Source organism: Grammomys surdaster, unplaced genomic scaffold, assembly GCF_004785775.1.
Source record: "Grammomys surdaster isolate TR1022 unplaced genomic scaffold, NIH_TR_1.0 364, whole genome shotgun sequence".
Classification (NCBI taxonomy): Eukaryota; Metazoa; Chordata; class Mammalia; order Rodentia; family Muridae; genus Grammomys; species Grammomys surdaster.
The window spans coordinates 2,946,572-2,964,364 of record NW_021604783.1 but is presented as its reverse complement, the minus strand read 5'-3'; the positions used below and the strand labels follow the sequence as shown (position 1 = coordinate 2,964,364).

Sequence of the window (17,793 nt, the reverse complement as noted above, 5' to 3'; positions counted from 1 at the left end):
ACTTTGTCTTGTTCAATAACAGTCTTTCACAGGTTGAGTGAGCCCAGATGCTTTATTCTTGAGACTATTACATTCAAAATAAATTCAGCAAATATTTTTGAATACATACTATACATTAACACTGCTATTGGCTCTGGAGATAGTCATTTGAAGTTTACATGGTAGAAACACTCAACACATAAATACCAGAAAATACCAGCATTCACTTTGGCAGCACGTATATAGGAAATAGACAATAGGCACATTACAACAGATGGATGCTGGCTTCCAAAAGGTGACATTCAAGCTGAAACTTAAGGACAGGAAAAGGACAGAACATTTTAAAAATGGAGGTTTATACCCTATAACTACATACATTATTTGTTAACAAAAACAGCATCTTGAAGACCTCTGAAAACTGAAGTCTATTGTAAATTCACATTTTTAGCTCAGAAAAAAATTTGTCTTCTCAAAAGAATGTCACTTTGGAACTTTAATGTGTCATTAGTGTTTTAAATGTTCCACCTACAGATGATGATGACATCCCAGAGTGACTAAGATCTAAACTAGTGTTTCTTAACTTACACACACACCTAGGATTCTAAAAATATCAGGGAATGTGGACTGGGGTCCTGAAATTCTGCATTTCTAGCAAGCTGTGAGACCAACCAACACTGCTGGTCTTGATTTTAAGTCTATAGAAAGATATTTACAGGACTTTAAAATAGAACTGACGACTTACAATAAACAATGTTCCATTATGGGACACAAATATAAGTTATGTGAGCATCTTTTTCCCCAGTATTGCTACAGAGCCTGTAAAGATAACAAATAAAGGGCTAAATTTTGCTTCCTTTATCAAATGGTGCTCACCCATCCTTGATAAGCCTTAATTAAGGCCTCATGTAAATAAATGCCCCTTAGATGTTTTCATACCTGCCCTATCAAGTTGAAGGGAGGTTGTGTATGCAAGACTTCCCAATCATAAGCAGGGAGGCAACTCAGTAATTTCTAGAACACGGAACCCAGAGTGGGAAGATGGCACACCAGCAAACACACATAACCAGATAAGTGAGATTGATGTGACATAATATCCCGTCCTGTCTTTTTCTTTACAAAGTAAACATTTTCAACCACAGAGCACTGCTAAAATGGGACCCGCTGCTTATACCACAGACTCTGAACAAACGCCAAAGCTTTGTTATTTTTTTTCTCGCATTATGGTAGCCTTTGTTTCTATTATCCCTTGGCCACTCGATCCTGAAAATGTAATGCTGGCAGTCTAGGACCCTTCGACGCTCAGAATTCACACCACCTAGGGTACTTTCTGTTCAGCTCCAGCTCCATCACGCACGCACGTACCAGTTCCAGCATCAGTGGGTAGTCTTGACATCAACCCTTTGTATCAGAGCACGCCGAGGATGCTGCTCCCACCTGCTTTCTGCCATAGCTCCCGGGTTCTTCAGTTACAGCGTACAACGGGTCATGTGGGCAATGTCCTTGACCTCTGGACAGTAGAGCACTGGAGGAAAGAAGAAGGGTTAGTGGCAACAGGAGGATGCAATCTGACCCAGCATTCTTCGGCGCGATGTACCCAGTATCCTCCCTAGGCCGCGCCTCACCATTGCTAGGCAACGGACGCCGCAAGCGGCGCGCCGGCGCCAGGACCCTGTCCAAAATTCGGCGAACCGCGCGCCAACCTGCACTTGAAGGCCCCGCCCCCTTCTCGCTCTCCTCTTCCCCGTCGTCGTCCTCTCCATCCTCTCCGCTTTCTTTGGCTGGGCTCCCCATCGGGTCTCCTTCACGCTCGGCCCGGGCTTTTTTCTCCAGCTGTGACCACAAGTCAGGGTCTAGAGCGATCTCCGTGACGCCGCCGCGCGGGAGCGGGGAAGGCGCGCGGCAGAACGGGCACGTGACAGCGCGGCGCAGGCGCACCACGCGCGCGGCCGCGCGGCTGCCGTCGCCCCGCGCCGCCAGCTCGCGCAGGCAAGCGGTGCACAGCGTGTGGCCGCAGCGGGCGCGCGCCGTGCCGGCCAGGCGGCGGGGCGCACGGGCTCCGAGGTTGTAGGGTCGGAAGCAGATGTTGCAGTCCAGCTCACCCCGCTCGGGAAGAGAGGGCACTCTCATTAAGAGCTGCATCGTGGTCACCGTGGCCTTGGATCCCGCGGCGGCTAGGACACGGGATGGACGAGCCCTCCTTGGGCCAGGGCTGGGGCCTGGGGCCCGCGCCGCCGCCTCTGTCCCTTTTTAATAGTGAGGCCCCGCCCTCGAGGCGTCACGCACAGACCGGCCGCTCCCTTCCGAGGCACGCGTTGGGGCGGCGGAGGCGCGAGGCTGGGCATGCGAGTGAGGGTGCAGCGGGGTGAATGCCCAAGACAATGGCAGAATTGCCCGAGGGAAGAGGAGAGGGGGGGAAACACGCTCCACTCACTCACTGCCTCGATGGTGGCGGTCTTACCCCAGGAAAACACGGCACTGTCAATTAAACCTACCTGGGGCAGATGTCCAGGTCTCCTCTTGCCCGAGTCTCTAAGGTCTCATAGCCTATTTGTCACATGTTCATACTCTTTCACAATACGCCACCACCACAAACAGGCAACATACGCCAGGTTTACTGTTGGCTCTGTCCAATTTTAATTGGGTTCCTGGACGTTTGGAGTGTGCCCAGCCATAATTCACTCTGCTCTCACCTTTTTATACGTGACCTCTTGGGTTCTTTGCAAGGCTAGCTCCCCAAAATTCCTACCACCCTCCGAGAGTTTGAGTCCGGCTAACATCTCAGCCCAAGGAGGGACTTAGATTCTAGGAGCATGGCCTTAGGAATGCTGGCAATCTTTTCCTTCCGGAGTATCCAGGCTTGAACACCCACACAGTATGATGGTTGAAACGAAGCAGCTCTGCATGACTTCTGACTCAGGGGTCTGACTTCTCCCACAGGTAAACAGGACGTGGTACTCACAACCCACATTCCCTCACGGTGTAGCATCCACACCCAAGCTGCCTCCTCATCCTCTCGTACCCAGGCTCTGTTGTGGAGGATAATAACACAGTCTTGACACAGCTGGCTCATGTCCAAATCTTAGTTGTGACACCACAGGCAAGTTACTTAATTTCTCTGGGTCTTGATTTTGTCATCTACAAAGTGTGGATAATAGTAAGGATGGAACGAGCTTGTGTTTGTGAGGTGCTTTAAATGGTGCCTGGTTCACAGTAAACATCAGAGAAGCAGTGGCTGTTATTACCCTTATCATCCCTGGCTCGAAGCCTGCTTTGTGATCACTTTAACTTCTCACTACCCAGTATTTCCCATACACCATCTCTTGATTAATACAAGATGGGTTTCTCTATATGTATAGCATTTACCGGCTCATCACAGGTAGGATAGAGCTGGTTTTGATTGTTAACATTAGCGGTTTTAAAACTTAGAGGGTAATCTTTGCCTTGTTTGGGGAACAGAGTCTCACTCTGTAACCTTGGCTGGTCTGAAACTTTGTGTGTAGTTCTGGATGACTTCAAATTCACAAGAAATCTGCCTGCCTCTGCCTCCTGAGTGCTGGGTATTAAGGCATTTGTTACCATGCCTAACAACAGTAATGGTTTGCCCAGTCTAATTTGGAACTCACTATGTAGCCTAGGCTAGTCGAAGACTCATGGCCGTTCTCCTACCTCAGCTTCCAGAGCACTGGGATTATGGCTTCTGGAAAATAATCTTTTTGATGAGATTTACCTAAGATTTATTTTGTTTCTAGTGATGTATGTTGTAGGTCTGTGTGGGTGTGTGCCTATGAGTGCAGAAACACGCCCCCAACCCTACCCGTCCAGACAGCTGTCCCATCTCCGGTAGCTGGAGTCGCATGTGGTTGTGAACTGCCCAGCATGGGTTCTAGCAACAAAACTGGGTCCTCTATAAATAAAGAGCAGTGCAGACTGGGGACCTCATGTAACTCAGGTTGGTTTGGAACTCTACACTTCAGATCTTTCTTGTTCTGCTTCCCATGTGCTGGGACTACAGGTGTGTGCCTTCGTGTCCTGCTTTAGCTTACCATAGTTTTTAAGCAGACATTAAAATTTTAGGAGCTTGATGGCTTTTCTGGTCACTTGGAAGACTGTATCCACTTATTCCAGTGACACTGTCATAATTCATGCCTTTTATGGAACTTTTCTTTGGAAAGGTGTGCCTCACATTTTAAAATATCCTCAGGGGGCTGGCAAGGGGGCTCTGTGCTTAAAAACACCTTCCAGAGGACCTAAGTTCAGTTCACAGCACCTGTGTTGGGCAGCTCACAATTACCAATACTTCTAGCTTTAGATCTGAATCTTTTCTAGACTCCATGGGCACCTGCACACACCTGGCGCGCGTGCGAACGCGCGCGCGCACACACACATAAAACACTCTTAACTGATGGTGAGTTTTAATCTTTGTTTTTGTATGGGTGTGCATGCATGTGGATTCTTGTGTATGGTTAATGCTACGGCATATGTGTGAAAATCAGAGAACAACCTCAGGCGCACTCACTTTCCTCTTGTTTGCCTTTTCCTGTTGTTGTAGTGTGTGTTTATTTGTTTGTGAGGCAGAGTCTTACTATATAGCCCTGACTGGCCTCAAACTCAGAGATCTGCTTGCCTCCACCTTAAAGTGCTAGGGTTAAAAGCACGCACCATGCCCAGCCTCACATCCCACCTTGCTTGGGATAGGGTTTCACAGGCCTGTATGCCAGGATGGCTGGTCACACGCTTCTGGGATTCTGAGGACTCTCCTGTATCCACCTCCCACCTGCTGTAAGAGGCTGTGATTGCAGACACACGTGTCGTTACACTCAGCTTATGTGAGGTTCTCTTACTGACATTCAAGTGCTTTATCGGTGAGCCATCCCCCAACCCAAATCTTATTCATCGAAGGTAGAAAAAAATGAGCACAAGGTGCTCGTGGCCGGCGGTCCCTCTAAACTCATTTATAGCTTCCTGTCACCTGGTCCACAGCCCTTATGGCCAAGAACCCAAACTGAAGATCTCCCTTTTCCAAACCAGAATTTCTTCCTTTTTGTCCTCTTTCCCTTCCTTTGCTAGCTCCATATCCCTGGGTGGTAAGCTCTCCCATCCCCTCTTTTAGTGACCCATCCCCAAGCCCGGGCCATTTCGTCCCTTGAATAACCAATCTACCTACTTATCCCTACCTCTTTCTCATGTTCCTGGTCCAAGCTATTGTCATCTCTTGCCTCTCTGTCACTCACAAGCTCCCAGTTCCTTCACAGACACACTGGTCTGTAAGCTTTCCCCTCCACGTTATTTACAGAGAGCTTTCCAGTTACAGCTGCCACCGCGTCTACTCATGTTTACAGTCTTTTTTTTTTTTTTTTTTTTTTGGTTTTTTGAGACAGGGTTTCTCTGTGTAGCCCTGGCTGTCCTGGAACTCACTCTGTAGACCAGGCTGGCCTCGAACTCAGAAATCCACCTGCCTCTGCCTCCCAAGTGCTGGGATTAAAGGCATGCGCCACCACCGCCCGGCATGTTTACAGTCTTTTAGTGTAGGAGTGTTGAATGGTGCCCACATCCTTTGCTACTTCTCCCAGCCTACTACACCAGGCTTGGTGGCACACTGTGTAATCCCAGCACTTAGGAGGCTGAGACAGAATGACTGAGCTGGATGATACCCTGGACTAACATAGGGAGTCTCTGTTTCCAGTCAAACAAAAAAGAATCAACTTCCCTATCTGCAGTGGAGGATGGCTTTGTGACCAGCCTTGACCAATAATAGCAAGAGGCAGAGATCTTGCGCATGTTCTGGAGCCTCATCCTCCACAGCAGTGCACATCTGCCTGCGGGAAGGCTGCCGAGACCACCACAGAAGGAAGGAAGGTTAGACCCAAGCACTGGAGGTAAGGCCCTGGGGAGGAAAATGGACACACCCCAGGCAATGGCTAGTGCTGATTGCCTGACATCCTAGTGAAGAGATCTGGAATATTCCTGCTCGGTTAACCTGTTAAGTGAATACAGACACATGGAGGCATGGTGAAAGGGCAGAGGGACTCCAGTCAACCTGCAGGAGGATGAAAAAATGTGTAAGCTATGCATTTGGTTTTAAATTACCTTATTTTAAATTATATCTGTCTCCCTCTTTGTGTGTGTCTTTGTCATGTGTGTATACATGTGTATGGAGGTGCCTGCTGAAGCAAAGAGGGTATGTGTCAGATGCTACCCGGGAGTGGAGTTATGGGGGTGTGAGCTGCCCGAGGCCCCTCGGAAGGGAAGCACAGCGTGCATCTTACTACTCAGTCATCTTTTCAGCCCGCCTCCTCCTCACCTCAAGTTCATTTTTTAACCAAAATAGAAACTGTCCTGTTATCTTTAGGATCTGGATAATATTCTGAAATGCCCAGGTCTTGTGGGCCCTAACTTCAGTACCATGTTCTCTTTGCTCCTTGGACACTCTGGCTTTGGAGACTTTGGGGTTCTATTGTGGTTTGGGTCTTAAATGTCCTCTAAAGCCATGTGTTCTCGGCTTGGTTCTCAGGTGATGGTGCTTGGACTAGAGTGGTCAGGATTAGGTTAAGTGCTGTGTGAAGGTTAGACAAAGAACCCAGCCCCTTCCTCTCTGCTTCTCAGCTACCGTAAAGTGAGCAGTTTATTCTACTATGATGGGCTGCCACAGGCTAAAGCAAAAGGACCAAGCAACCCGGTGCTCAAACCTAGAAACTCATGAGCCGGAAGAAACCTGTCCTCTTTCTTTGTTTACCTCGGCTGTTTTGTTTCAGCAACAGAAAGCTGTCTGGTACTACTCCTCGCATGTTCCTTTCTGCTGCCAGGCCCTTGTACCCGTCGCTCTCCTCACACACTTGCTTTTCACAGCTACTCCATCTGCTCTCAGGGCTGCCTCGCCATGGCCTGAAGAGCATCATTTTAGACGCTCTTAACACCACGTGCTTCCGTCTAGACATTGGGCAACCGAAGTCTGTACTAGAACAGTGACCGTGCGGTTGTCTCTCCCAGCAGCAAACTACACGAAGGTCATTCCATATCCCCATGCCACACCATAGAGTGACTCAGTGCCCAAATGCTCACTGAACTCATGAATAAAGTGGGTGGGAAATAATGGCAAATGTCTATATACACAGGAGCTGTGACAACAAAGGAAGGCTTTGTTTACAAGGGACTTCCAATCTACGGCTGGAGGTAATCCTATGACGAGGTTTTAAAGGGTGTTGAAGAGAAGTAGGAAAAAGTAAACAAAAATGTGTTGTACAGTGGGGGAGGCAGCCTTAGAAGAACGTTGCTCTCCGAGAGAACTATTTAAGGAGAATACTATTTTGAATTGATAAATCCTTGTATGTTTGTCACAGAAGAACTAATCATAGCTTAGTCATACATCTTGCTTCTTTGAATCCTCCACGGTCTTCCAGAATGAGTGGGAGATTAGAGGGGCAGACATGAGCACTCATTAGTTGCTGCTGATGGCTGCTAATCCAGTCAGGGCAGGCTGCTCAGCGGCTCTCTTGGAAATTCCTTCTACTGTGCAGTCCAACCTTAGGATCCGGGCAGGATGAGAGGGGTAGGAGGGAGCCGCCGAGGTTACATTTAAGGGTGGCAGACTTTGCCCTCCTTTGCCCTGTGTTCACTGCAGGTTGTAACTTCCCACCCACTTTCTTTCCTCCAAGAAACAGTCTGTAAACAACGACAATAGTGGCAAGACCTGAAGAGCCCACTGGACTCTCCTCCCCTGCCCTTTTTCTACCTGGCCTTTTGCTGGCTTCCCTTGCAAATTGTGGCTCTTTCTCTCTCTCTCTCTGTATCCTCTCCAAAGAGACAGGTCTCCTGTGTGTGTGTGTGTGTGTGTGTGTGCGTGTGCGTGTGTGTACGCGCACATGCGTGCATGTACGCATATCAGTGAGTGGCTAAGAGTTCTGGCTACTTCTGCAAAGGACTAAGTTTGTTCCCAGCGTGTACATGGTTCCTCACAATCATCTACAACCCAAGTTCCGGGGGATCTGACACCCTCTTCTGGCATTTGTTGCCATTAGGATGCAAGTGGTGCATAAACTATACATGAAGGCAAAATACCTACCTAAAAATTAAAGGGGGGGGGCTGGAGAGATGGCTCAGTGGTTAAGAGCACTGACTGCTCTTCCAGAGGTCCTGAGTTCAATTCCCAGCAACCACATGGTGGCTTCACAACCATCTGGAATGGCATCTGATGCCCTCTTCTGGTGTGTCTGAAGACAGCTACAGTGTACTCACATATATCAAATAAATGAATAAATAAATAAATATAAAAAAAAATTAAAGGGGGGAGGGGAGGTAAACGAGATAGCTACAAGGATAATGGTGATTGCTGCCAACTATGGTAACCTGAGTTTGATCCCTAGGACCCACCAAGTGGAAGGAGAGACCCAAACGATGTCCTCTGACCTAAGAGCACTGTGGCATGTTTGTCCATATACATACACAAAATGAAATTTTAAAATGTAATGCACAAAAGGTGGAGAGTGTTAGCTGCATCTTTCCTTAGGAAGATAAGAAGGGGTCAACGAAACTAAGGTGCACCACTAGTTTCAAAAGAAAGGACCTGTGCCAGGGGGACCTGGGACTTAAGATCCTTCAAGAGAACCATAACCAAGAGTGGGATGCCTAAGCCACTCACACAGAAGAACAGAGAGAAAACTAGGGCTTAGAGCTTTCTAACAAAGGAGTAAGAGGAAGTGTCAAGTGAGCTGATGCCCCTAAGGCCCTACCCCCAACCCTGCAATTTCAGACGTTGTGATGAGGATCAAGCTGAGATTTTATTTACAGTTCCCTGGGAATTCTTACAGCAGAGGGGCCATCTTTATTGCTTTAGGTTTATTGACATGAAGAAGACTGAAGTCCTCTGCTGCTACATACTAAATCCAGTTCAAGCCCAAGCTTTTCCCCAGACCTTTTACAACCCCATCTTTGCTAGTGGCCCATAGGGTGTCACTAAATCCCCCAAAGCACTTTGTTGTCTAAGGGCCACCTTGCCATTTCTGCGATACTGCCAGTCCATTTCTTTTCTGCCTTTGTCAACATTTGTTTTCCCCCAACTTAACTCCCATCTGCAAGCAACAAAGTGTGACTCTCGCTCTAGATTTAAGTCCTCCACCTCCAGGCAGGAGGTAGGAGTCTGCTTTCCAAAGATTATAATTACTTTCTGCCAGGGCCGGCCTGGCTTCTATTAAACAAATACTACAAAGCCACCGTTCCCGGTGTAGGTTCTTGCCCCCTTTATGACATTTCAAGGCCCATTTTTGAGATACTCTCAATGTTTCTCTTAGGTGCTCCATGTTTTCTGTGTTTCAGCAATAGGGGGAAGAAATGAGCGGAGCGGTGCAAGACCAAATGGCAGAGAGGAGAAGGCCTAGCCCTAGGAAAGAGCAGGGGCTAAGAGGGTGGGCGGGAGATCTACTTTCTCTGTCTCTCGTGCCGGTGCCCCGCAGTGAAAGGATATGGCTTTGTTCATGCGAATCACTACACGAAGCCAGGACTCGTTGGTGGGCGGGGCTACCCTGATTCTGTCGCGGCGCTGCGTGGGAGCAGGGTTTGGTCGGTGGGGATCCGGAGCTGATTGCAGGATGCAGGAAAAGAGGTTTCCAAAGGGTGCAATCACTCCGCATCGGATTCCCGAGCCCCCAACGGACTATTTCTTGGAATGCGATTTGTTCCCCAAGAGGGCATCTATTTCCATCACCGTTTGCGGCGTCAGCTGACTCAGCACCTTGAGAATGGGCAGTCGAGAGGGGAGTTTTTGCTGGGCCACCGAGTAAGGGCATGATGAAAGCCACAGTGGGGCCAGTAAGAAAAAATCTCAGCTGTTTGACAGCTTGGCCTTGTCTCCCTGGACCTTCCTTTGCAAATGACAACTCTGCAAGAAGGTCGGTCATTCAGTCCATTCAGGGTTAGACAGCATGGAAAGGGAGACAAAGGGATTCTGTTTCTGAATCTCCAACTCACCTGTAGGGAGCCCAGATGTTCCATCAGCTGCTCTGCGCTGGACACCCCCAGTAAAACTGAGCTGACACCTTCGCTTCGGAGACACCAGGCTGGGACCATAGGAGATAAAAGAAAAGGCCTAGGTGGATCACTGTGGGCACTCAAACAACAGGGTCTGAAGAGGGTCCTCTCCAAGGACAAACTAGTCTAGAGAGAGGTTTAGGAGGTTTCAGGAGGCCGGCCCCTGAAGAGTCTCACCTATCGCTAGTTGGGCCACGGTGCAGCCTAGCTGGTGAGCAATGGGTAGGAGGTCCATCACTCTGGCTTGTTGTTTCTTGCCTTCCTCACTCTGCACTTTTTCTTTGAGCCACTGGTAGCCCTGGAAGCCAAGGAGACTCAGCAAAGGGTCCTATCCTACCCTCCCTCTTTACCGCACTGCCGCCTAGCTAGCCCAGCCCTGGCTCCCTGAGTCACCAAGTCTGACCTTGACGGTGGCTTTGCAAGTATCCTGAACTCGCCCATCATACTTGCTAGTAATGAGGCCACATGCCAGGGGAGACCAAGTAACTGAGCCAACACCTAAGAGCAAAAGAATTTGGTGTGGAACAGGGACGTATATCATGGGTGAGACAGGAAGGGGGGGGACGAGGGTCTGCACACCAATTTTGTGGTAGAGCTCAGGCAGCTGCATCTCCACCTTCTCCCTCTGAAAGAAGTGGTTCTCCGCTTGTTCACACACAGGAGGGATCAGATTGAACTGTCTGGCCATGGAGTAGGCCTCCTGGGTTGGTATGCAAAGGAGACAGGGGTCAGAGCAATCCTTTGTTTTCTTCTTTCTCAGTGCAGTGAGGTATGGAGTGGTCATGAGGAAAGGGAACCAGATATGGAGTGTGTGTGTGAGTTACATACCATGATTTCTGCAGCACTCCATCTGGATGTCCCCCAGTATAGGGCCAGGCCCTGGTTGATGACATAGGTCATGGCTCTCACAATCTCTAGGTGCACAAGAGAGGAAAGGCCTTGCTTGATATCTGATCCATGGACTCCTAGACTGCAGATCCATTGCACCTAGACTCTGTCCACCACAGACCCCAGGCATGTCTGCGGTCATGTCTACTCTTCACCCTCAGATCTGAGCCTCTGCTATTGAGATTGGGGGACATTTGAGTGGGAAGGCTGGATTCCTGATGCAAGTTTAAGAAAGTGCCCAGTTTTGAAGGGCTGCCAGGTTTGAGGGTGCTGGTTCTTACCCTCCATAGGACTGTTAGGGTCTGAACGATTGGCGAATACTATGTCGACGTATTCTAGTTGGAGGCGGTCCAGGGATCCTTGCAAGCCTGGGGGCGGGGGGAGGGAAAGGAAGGTAGACACTACCTTCAATAAAAATATCAGACTATACCCCCATGACATAGTCAACTTAATCTTTCACTTCAGGACATCAGGAACATTCCTCTGGCCTCCCTCCATGGCTACCCACCTCAGGCTCCCAGGCACCGACTCTCACCTTCAATGATGTGTTTGCGACTCAAGCCACGCTCAGTTTCTGCCCTGTAGGAAAAGGCTACATCGAGGATGGGGGCTTACCTGGAGCTATGAGAAACTGAGACGGCACCAGTCCTTCCCAGCAGGTGTGGAGCAGCAATCCCACACCCCTATCCCACATACCACTTCTCCTTTGTGAGGCTCCGCCCCAAGTACTTACTGTCCTCCCCAAAAAATCTTGGTGGTGATCACATAGCTTGATCTCCTGGAAAAAGCAAAATGATATTTCCAGCAGGAAAATGATATTTGGTTGATCATGTCTCCAGTAACCCCTGGAAACAGCCTCACCTCCAACCTTTGCTCTTGAGGATGTTGCCTAGGGTCCTTTCAGCCCTGAAATAAAGACAACGCAAGGGTACTCATCTCTCCAAGATAGACCACTTTTCTCCTCTTCTCCCAGTTTGTCCTCTCTAGTAGAGAGAAGAGTAGGGGAACAGGAGCCACTTTGGAGTCTTTCAGCTTTATTTTGGACAAAGGCGAGGGGCTCCTGGAGCTAGGAGTGTATACTTTTTATCCATTCCCCTGTGTTGTGTATCAACTATGTACCAAGTCCTACTGTGGGCACTTAGGGAGTAGACTACAACAAGGCAAGAGAAACAGGCTGGGTTGTTCTTTCCTTCCTCTGCCTCTGTAAAATTCCAGCCATCCTCGTAAGCCCAGCTGTGTCTGCCTGTGACTGCAGATCTGTGGGGAGTCCTCTCAGCAGCTTCCACAGAGTAGCTCACACAGTCCCCTCTCTTCTTCCCTCCCACTTTTAGAACAAGATCTCACTTTGTAGCCCAGGTTGGCCTCAAATTCTCAGTCCTCCTCCCTTACCCTGCCAATGCTGGTGTGTGCCATCATGCCCAGTCTACACAGTTCTGTTAGCACACGATTACCAGCTGTGACAAGTCTGAAATGATTGAAACACCATATAATGCTGGATCTTTCATATGTTCTTCATTTGTATAATCAGTTAGATTCTATATTTTTCAAGCTTATGTTGACTTCTTCCCAGAAACAGTGCATGCATTTTGCTGGCCTCTATGAAGATTCTTTAGAAGTCAGGTTCCATGGAGGTGGAAAGGCTCTGAGTTGGGCAACAAATATAGTTGTATGAAGCAGACATTTACTTAATGTCAGAAGGTAGTACAGAGTGTCATGAGTGCTCACTTGTTATGACCAGTTACGGGCAGTTGGGTAAAGGCTTTTTGGAGGAGCTGACACTGAGCTAAGTCTTGAAGAAGAATGTTTATCAAAGAGGCAGAGTAGGCCACATAGACTTTGGCTACTCCCAATGTGATGTGATGTGCTGTGCTTGAAAATACAGTGTTGTAATCTTCAGGATAAATTTATTGGTTTTATTTTAATGTGACTGCACAGTAATATCTACTGACATCTAATCCAGAGAGGAAAGTGTTGTGGGAACTACAATTCCCACAATACACATGGTGTCTACTAGCCTGAAAAGTTGGAACCTTATTGTTCCCAGAATGCCCAGGTTTTTTTTTTTTTTTTTTTTTAAAAGAGGGAAACAAGAATCCCTGATGTTCTCTCAACCTGCCTTCCAAATACAACTTTACTCTTTCACCCCAGTTCTTACTTTCCTGCCGCGTACACTTCAGCGGTGTCAAACAGGTTTACACCGTGCTCATAGGCTACTGTCAGGAGATCTTCTGCTGTCTAGGGAGGTGAGAAGAAGTTGAAGATGAACAGCTGCCCTTAGCTACTTCCCTGCCTGCATCTTAACCCCACAGCACTTCAGCCCTGGTCCCGACATTTTCTCTCCTCTGCCCATCCTCTAGCTTCAGGTCCTTTACCCCGCCCCCAAGCCCATCCAAACCCACTTCTTATTCCCATGCCACAACCACATGGACCCTGTTTCCTGGTCCCATCATTTATACCTCATCTGAGATCTGAGAGCCAAATGTGACCCAGGTACCTACAAGAGAGAATTCAGACCCATGAGAACTGTGGAAGATAGGCCATAAAATAACACCCCTTCTCCTTAGTTTCTATTCTAACTCACCAAGGCCAAGACAGGACACCCGGAGTCCAGACTTTCCTAGGTTCCTGCAGGATACAGAAGCAGCAGGAAAGGATGAAGCCTCCACTGGGGATTTGGATTATCAGTCCCCAGCTCCTGTCCTTCCAAGCCCTCAAGGGTCTCAGTCCAAAGAAACCAGACCCCGTGGGCTGATGGGATGGACAGTGCTATCCCATAGCAGAGGCCCTAGGAATGTTGTTGAAAGAACAATTAAACAAAGAGGCGATTGACCCTCCAGAGCCACTGTCCAGCGCCTCGGTTCCCTCCTATTACCTCTGCCTTCTGGCTTGTCTTTCTTCTGGGTGAGGTAGGTCCTGCCTGTGTCTGAGTGATCTCTGGGATGTGTGGAGTAGTGAGGTTTGAAAAATGTGGCTGATTGTGGTGAGTTTGAGAACAGGCCCTTTGTTAAAGAATGCCACCCTGAAGGGTGACAGTGAAATGTAAACCAACTCAGGCACATCGATGAAGCTTCAGTTAAAGGGAGATGTGGCGGTGGGGAGGCTTTGACAGGAAAGTCCAGCTCTCTCCCTCTCTTCACTGACTTCTGAGATTGAACTAGAAATCCTCCTTCTCTTTCCAAGGCACAGATTAAACAGCCCTACTTCCTAATCGGGGCTGCTACAGGGAGAGAGGATTGGATACTTCACAGGACAAAGGTGGGTCGCATTAATGACCTTAGCTCATTCCCAAACAAAAGTGCTCCCCACCCCGTTCTAAGAGTCTCTGGCCGGCAGTCCGGAGTTAAAGTAAAATTTCCACAACCCTTCCCGCCAACTCTTGTCTTACAGTGTGAGGGTGAAAGGTGTGGTCCATCCTTCCAAATGTCCCTTCCCTCTTTCCTGCCCTGACCCTATCCCGGAAAGATTGTGGGAGACTGGCCTCGGGGCTGATGGGGGCAATATCTGGGTCAGGCGCCCCAACCGGCCAGAGTGAGATGCTGTTTCCCTCGCTCCTCTCCCCAGGACGCCAACCCAAGGACACTCCATTGGAGGGGGGCGGGGGGAAGCAGCCTGGAGATCCAGGCGTTCCCCGCTTTTTTACGGTAAGGAGGACAACTCAGGGGCATCGTTTAGGTATGACAGGACTCTGTCAACCTTGGTAAACTTGATTTCAAAGTTAGGGGAACTAACAGAGACTTAGAGAGTGAGTGCCAGTGAGAGAGAAGAGGAGGAATGAACCAGACATTTAAGTTAAGTTTGAAGGGGTCTAGGCGGCTAACCCAGAAAGCCTCAGGGGTCCCAAAAGACGAGCGAATGGATAGGCTGCCCGGCCACCCCATACCTGTATTTCATGCCAGTGCCTCGGCCGGTGCTCTCTCGAAGGGCCCCAGCAGGTGCTGGGGGTCGGGGGACCACTGCAGCTCGTGACTTGGAGCCCGAACCCCCACCCCCCGGAGGGTTCCCATGCCCTCCGCCCACTGGCCCTCCATTACCGCCCCCAGGACCCGGCCGGGGTCCACAGAGACGGTCCTCACTGCTCCGGCTGCGAAGGTTCTGCTCGGTACACGCGATAGACACCTGCATGCCGGATGGCCAGGGCGGGGGAGGGGGGCTCCGAGGGAGCGGGAGGAGGGAGCGGGGAAGTCCGAGGGCAGACACCGGGGTGGTAGTCGCGCGATCCCTGGGAGAGCGGGAAGGCTGAGAAGGTTGCAGCTACAGCCGCCAAACGCGATCGGGCCCGCGGGGGCGGGCTGCTGGAGGTCGCGGGTTTTGCGGCGGGAAAGGAAAACCGTGGGGTCGCCCGGAGTGGTGGGTATTCAGGTGCTGGGGCTCTGATGAAAGAAATAGGAGGATAAATGGGTAAGGATAAAGAAAAGTCGAGGATGGTCTTCAAGGATAGCTACCCAGGAACAAGGGGTAGCGAAAGACGGGTGCCACTTCAGCTGGAACCGCTGCGGGACCGCTGTGCTCCCAGCCGCGTCGGCAGCGAGCCCAGCTCATTAACATGCAGGCCCGGCCCCTTCATCTGCATGGACCCGCCCGCCTCTGAGCCGAACACGCTGTTTATCTGCATAAGCTCCGCCTGCAGAAGGCTACGGAATTTAAATAATCAGTGTGCCTTGGCCAGAACATCCAGTTTTAGGAACGTGGTTCCCACTTTCTGTATTTGAAGCGTGTCAGCTTTCATTCTGATTAGTGGTGTGTACTCGAGAGGGTTTTAGTTTTTGTTCCCCCAGAAAACTAGATTTGGAGATACTGATTGTTACAGCTAAAGGTAAGACAGGATGTGTATACAACATCTATCAAGTGGTAGCAAAGGTTGTTGCTAAACGTCTAAAACGCAACAAAGAATTACCTAGCTCAAGAGAAATCTGCTGGGAAAATCTCTTTACAGGCTTCAGGGAACTGTGGCTACCCTAGTTCTCGTCTTTGTGTGACTCACACTGGGAGGGGCCACAGGAACTCACACTCAAGCAGCAGGGGGTGACAAAAAGTTTATTGTTTCTCGCAGAGTCAAGCAGGGGATAAAACTGTCGAAAGCGGTGGGTGGTAGGCCTTCAGGTTGAAGCTCTTGGAGACAGGTAGGTGGAAGGGGGCCCAGGCAGTCCTAGGTTCTTCTGAGGGCTGAGGTAGATAGATGTTTTAGCCAGCTCGGGCAGAGAAGAAGGGCAAAGATCGGACATAGGAGTCTAGCCGGGATCGAAAGAGCTCACTTTGCACAGTTTGTCCCAGCGGGCACAGAGGATTCTTCACAACAAACTCCACATACAGCTGTGAAAAGGAAGGTGTGTGAACCTGATTTGAGACACTTTTCATTTTCAGTTGTAAAACTGGTATAATCTCAGGAATTTACGAACAACACGGGTAGGGGTGGGGTAGAGAGATGGCTCAGGAGTTAAGAAAGCATATTACTGCTTTTGCAGAGGATACTCAGTGCCCAGCACCCATGTTGGTCAGCTCACAACTGCCTGTAACTCTCCAGAGGATGTCACCATTTTCTGCCCTCCATAGACACCTGTGCTCATGTGCACATGTACCCTCTACACATAATTAAAATAAGAAATAGGTCTTTTTTTTAAAAAAAAAAAAACCACATAAGCTCTCCCTTAGTGAAGCTATTACTGTTCAAGGAGCTTAAGACTCTGGAGAAAACTGAGTTCAACAGGGATATAATACCGAAGGATTAGGACAGAAAACCCGAGGGACTCCTAGGGCTCTGGGGGGAGAAGGGTTCCTCTGCTGACACTGACCGCACTGTAGATATGGTGTAGAACATCTCGGATAGGGCCCACGCCCAAGTCAGTATTCATGACAACCTTGATTCCAGTGGGAGTCTCGTAGTAATGGAGTTTGTACCGGCTAGTTTGGAAAGACAGAAAGCCATCCTTCCTGCAGAATGAGTATTAAAGCAGGAGTGGAATCACTCCCAGGGAAATATCTGTGATGCCCTCAAGGTCAACTCCTGCCTATCCATATAGATAGTTTGTAGCAGACTCACTGAGTAAGAACACCTCCCATCATCCCCACCCCTCGACTTAACTGCTGCTGCCTCCACGATCTCCCTACTTTCAGACCATTCCCTGCTGCTGGTGCCGCCAGCTTCGAGACTCTTGTTCCAGATTCAGCCTCTTTAACACGCCCTCCCCTCTTTGGGGCCACATGCCACTTCTATTCCAAAACAATATCTCCTGTTCCCGAGGCTGGTTAGCCCTCCCTTCGACACCCCTCTAAAACGACCGTACATGTCTAGCGGGGACATCTTGCTGACAAACGAACGAATGGAGAAGAGCATCCCGTACATCAGCTTGTACTCCTGGAGGGAGAGGCGATAGAATTACATCTCGGTTATGGAGGGGGACAGGATGGAAATAGGGAGGACCTGGGATTTGGAGAAGGGGGACTGGACTGGGACTATGTGCGTTTGGGGATACACTGGGACCCTCCGATCACCTCTTCCTTAGGGATCCCTGCTTGCTTCTTGCGGTGCCACTCGCTGTAGTGTAGACACACTCCATTCCGGTCAAAAAGGTACAGATTGTGGACAGTCATCTGCAAGATAAAGAGCCTTGCTCAGTGGCTTGCACCCAACTCTTTAGAACCTGGTTCTGCAGCCAGGTGATAACCCCACCTCTGGACTCACCGGAATTGCTCTGAATGAGGGTGACAAGCTACTTCCGGTTTCTAAAGCCCAGCTGGGTCGCAAGCAGCACCCTCAAGAACCTTAACTCCGCCCCGATAGTCTTAGTAGACTCCGCCTCTCTCCTGAAGCCAATCCGTAGTCGCCGATGCCTCGCGCATGCGCGCCCATGTTCCCCGGCCAGTGTTGAGCGGAGAGCTTGGTCTCGCGGGCGGGTGACGTAATTCGGT

The 17,793-nt window shown here is 49.5% G+C and overlaps 3 protein-coding genes across 5 annotated transcripts; all 3 read right to left on the bottom strand.

The window, feature by feature from the left end:
• Positions 1 to 33: 33 nt before the first annotated feature.
• On the bottom strand, positions 34 to 2,118 carry Rnf227 (ring finger protein 227). Its single transcript, XM_028780175.1, has 2 exons — positions 1,602 to 2,118; positions 34 to 1,501 (listed from the first exon to the last, which is right to left on the bottom strand). The coding sequence occupies exons 1-2, from the start codon at positions 2,116 to 2,118 to the stop codon at positions 1,446 to 1,448; spliced, it is 573 nt and encodes a 190-aa protein (XP_028636008.1). The 3' UTR covers positions 34 to 1,445.
• A 6,616-nt stretch (positions 2,119 to 8,734) lies between these two features.
• Positions 8,735 to 15,430, bottom strand: Kcnab3 (potassium voltage-gated channel subfamily A regulatory beta subunit 3). Of its 2 annotated transcripts, XM_028780072.1 has the most exons (15): positions 14,768 to 14,855; positions 13,760 to 13,906; positions 13,469 to 13,512; positions 13,344 to 13,381; positions 13,043 to 13,122; positions 11,749 to 11,793; positions 11,621 to 11,665; positions 11,423 to 11,466; positions 11,169 to 11,255; positions 10,828 to 10,913; positions 10,579 to 10,699; positions 10,403 to 10,497; positions 10,177 to 10,297; positions 9,940 to 10,028; positions 8,735 to 9,703 (listed from the first exon to the last, which is right to left on the bottom strand). In XM_028780072.1, the coding sequence occupies exons 1-15, from the start codon at positions 14,776 to 14,778 to the stop codon at positions 9,626 to 9,628; spliced, it is 1,131 nt and encodes a 376-aa protein (XP_028635905.1). In that variant the 5' UTR covers positions 14,779 to 14,855; the 3' UTR covers positions 8,735 to 9,625. The 2 variants fall into 2 exon arrangements, with proteins under 2 accessions (XP_028635905.1, XP_028635904.1); XM_028780071.1 differs by lacking the exon at positions 13,760 to 13,906 and having other exon boundaries at positions 14,768 to 15,430.
• Positions 15,431 to 15,902: 472 nt separating this feature from the next.
• On the bottom strand, positions 15,903 to 17,676 carry Trappc1 (trafficking protein particle complex 1). 2 transcript variants are annotated; one of them, XM_028780074.1, is made up of 5 exons: positions 17,567 to 17,676; positions 17,377 to 17,491; positions 17,169 to 17,239; positions 16,677 to 16,815; positions 15,903 to 16,197 (listed from the first exon to the last, which is right to left on the bottom strand). In XM_028780074.1, exons 2-5 carry the CDS (start codon positions 17,473 to 17,475, stop codon positions 16,069 to 16,071), a joined length of 438 nt encoding a protein of 145 aa, XP_028635907.1. In that variant the 5' UTR covers positions 17,476 to 17,491; positions 17,567 to 17,676; the 3' UTR covers positions 15,903 to 16,068. The 2 variants fall into 2 exon arrangements, with proteins under 2 accessions (XP_028635907.1, XP_028635906.1); XM_028780073.1 differs by having other exon boundaries at positions 17,377 to 17,475; positions 17,567 to 17,674.
• Positions 17,677 to 17,793: the final 117 nt, after the last annotated feature.

Coding starts and splice junctions, on each gene's coding strand:
- Rnf227 (XM_028780175.1), bottom strand. CDS start 2,118: ATGCAGCTCTTAATGAGAGTGCCCTCTCTTCCCGAGCGGGGTGAGCTG. Junction 1,502..1,601: donor GCGTCCGTTGCCTAGCAATG/GTGAGGCGCGGC, acceptor TCTTTCCTCCAG/TGCTCTACTGTCCAGAGGTC.
- Trappc1 (XM_028780074.1), bottom strand. CDS start 17,475: ATGACTGTCCACAATCTGTACCTTTTTGACCGGAATGGAGTGTGTCTA. Junction 16,816..17,168: donor AAGATGTCCCCGCTAGACAT/GTACGGTCGTTT, acceptor CTCATTCTGCAG/GAAGGATGGCTTTCTGTCTT. Junction 16,198..16,676: donor TACACCATATCTACAGTGCG/GTCAGTGTCAGC, acceptor TCCTTTTCACAG/CTGTATGTGGAGTTTGTTGT.
- Kcnab3 (XM_028780071.1), bottom strand. CDS start 15,009: ATGCAGGTGTCTATCGCGTGTACCGAGCAGAACCTTCGCAGCCGGAGC. Junction 13,513..14,767: donor GGCACTGGCATGAAATACAG/GTATGGGGTGGC, acceptor TGTATCCTGCAG/GAACCTAGGAAAGTCTGGAC. Junction 9,704..9,939: donor AACATCTGGGCTCCCTACAG/GTGAGTTGGAGA, acceptor CCCATTCTCAAG/GTGCTGAGTCAGCTGACGCC.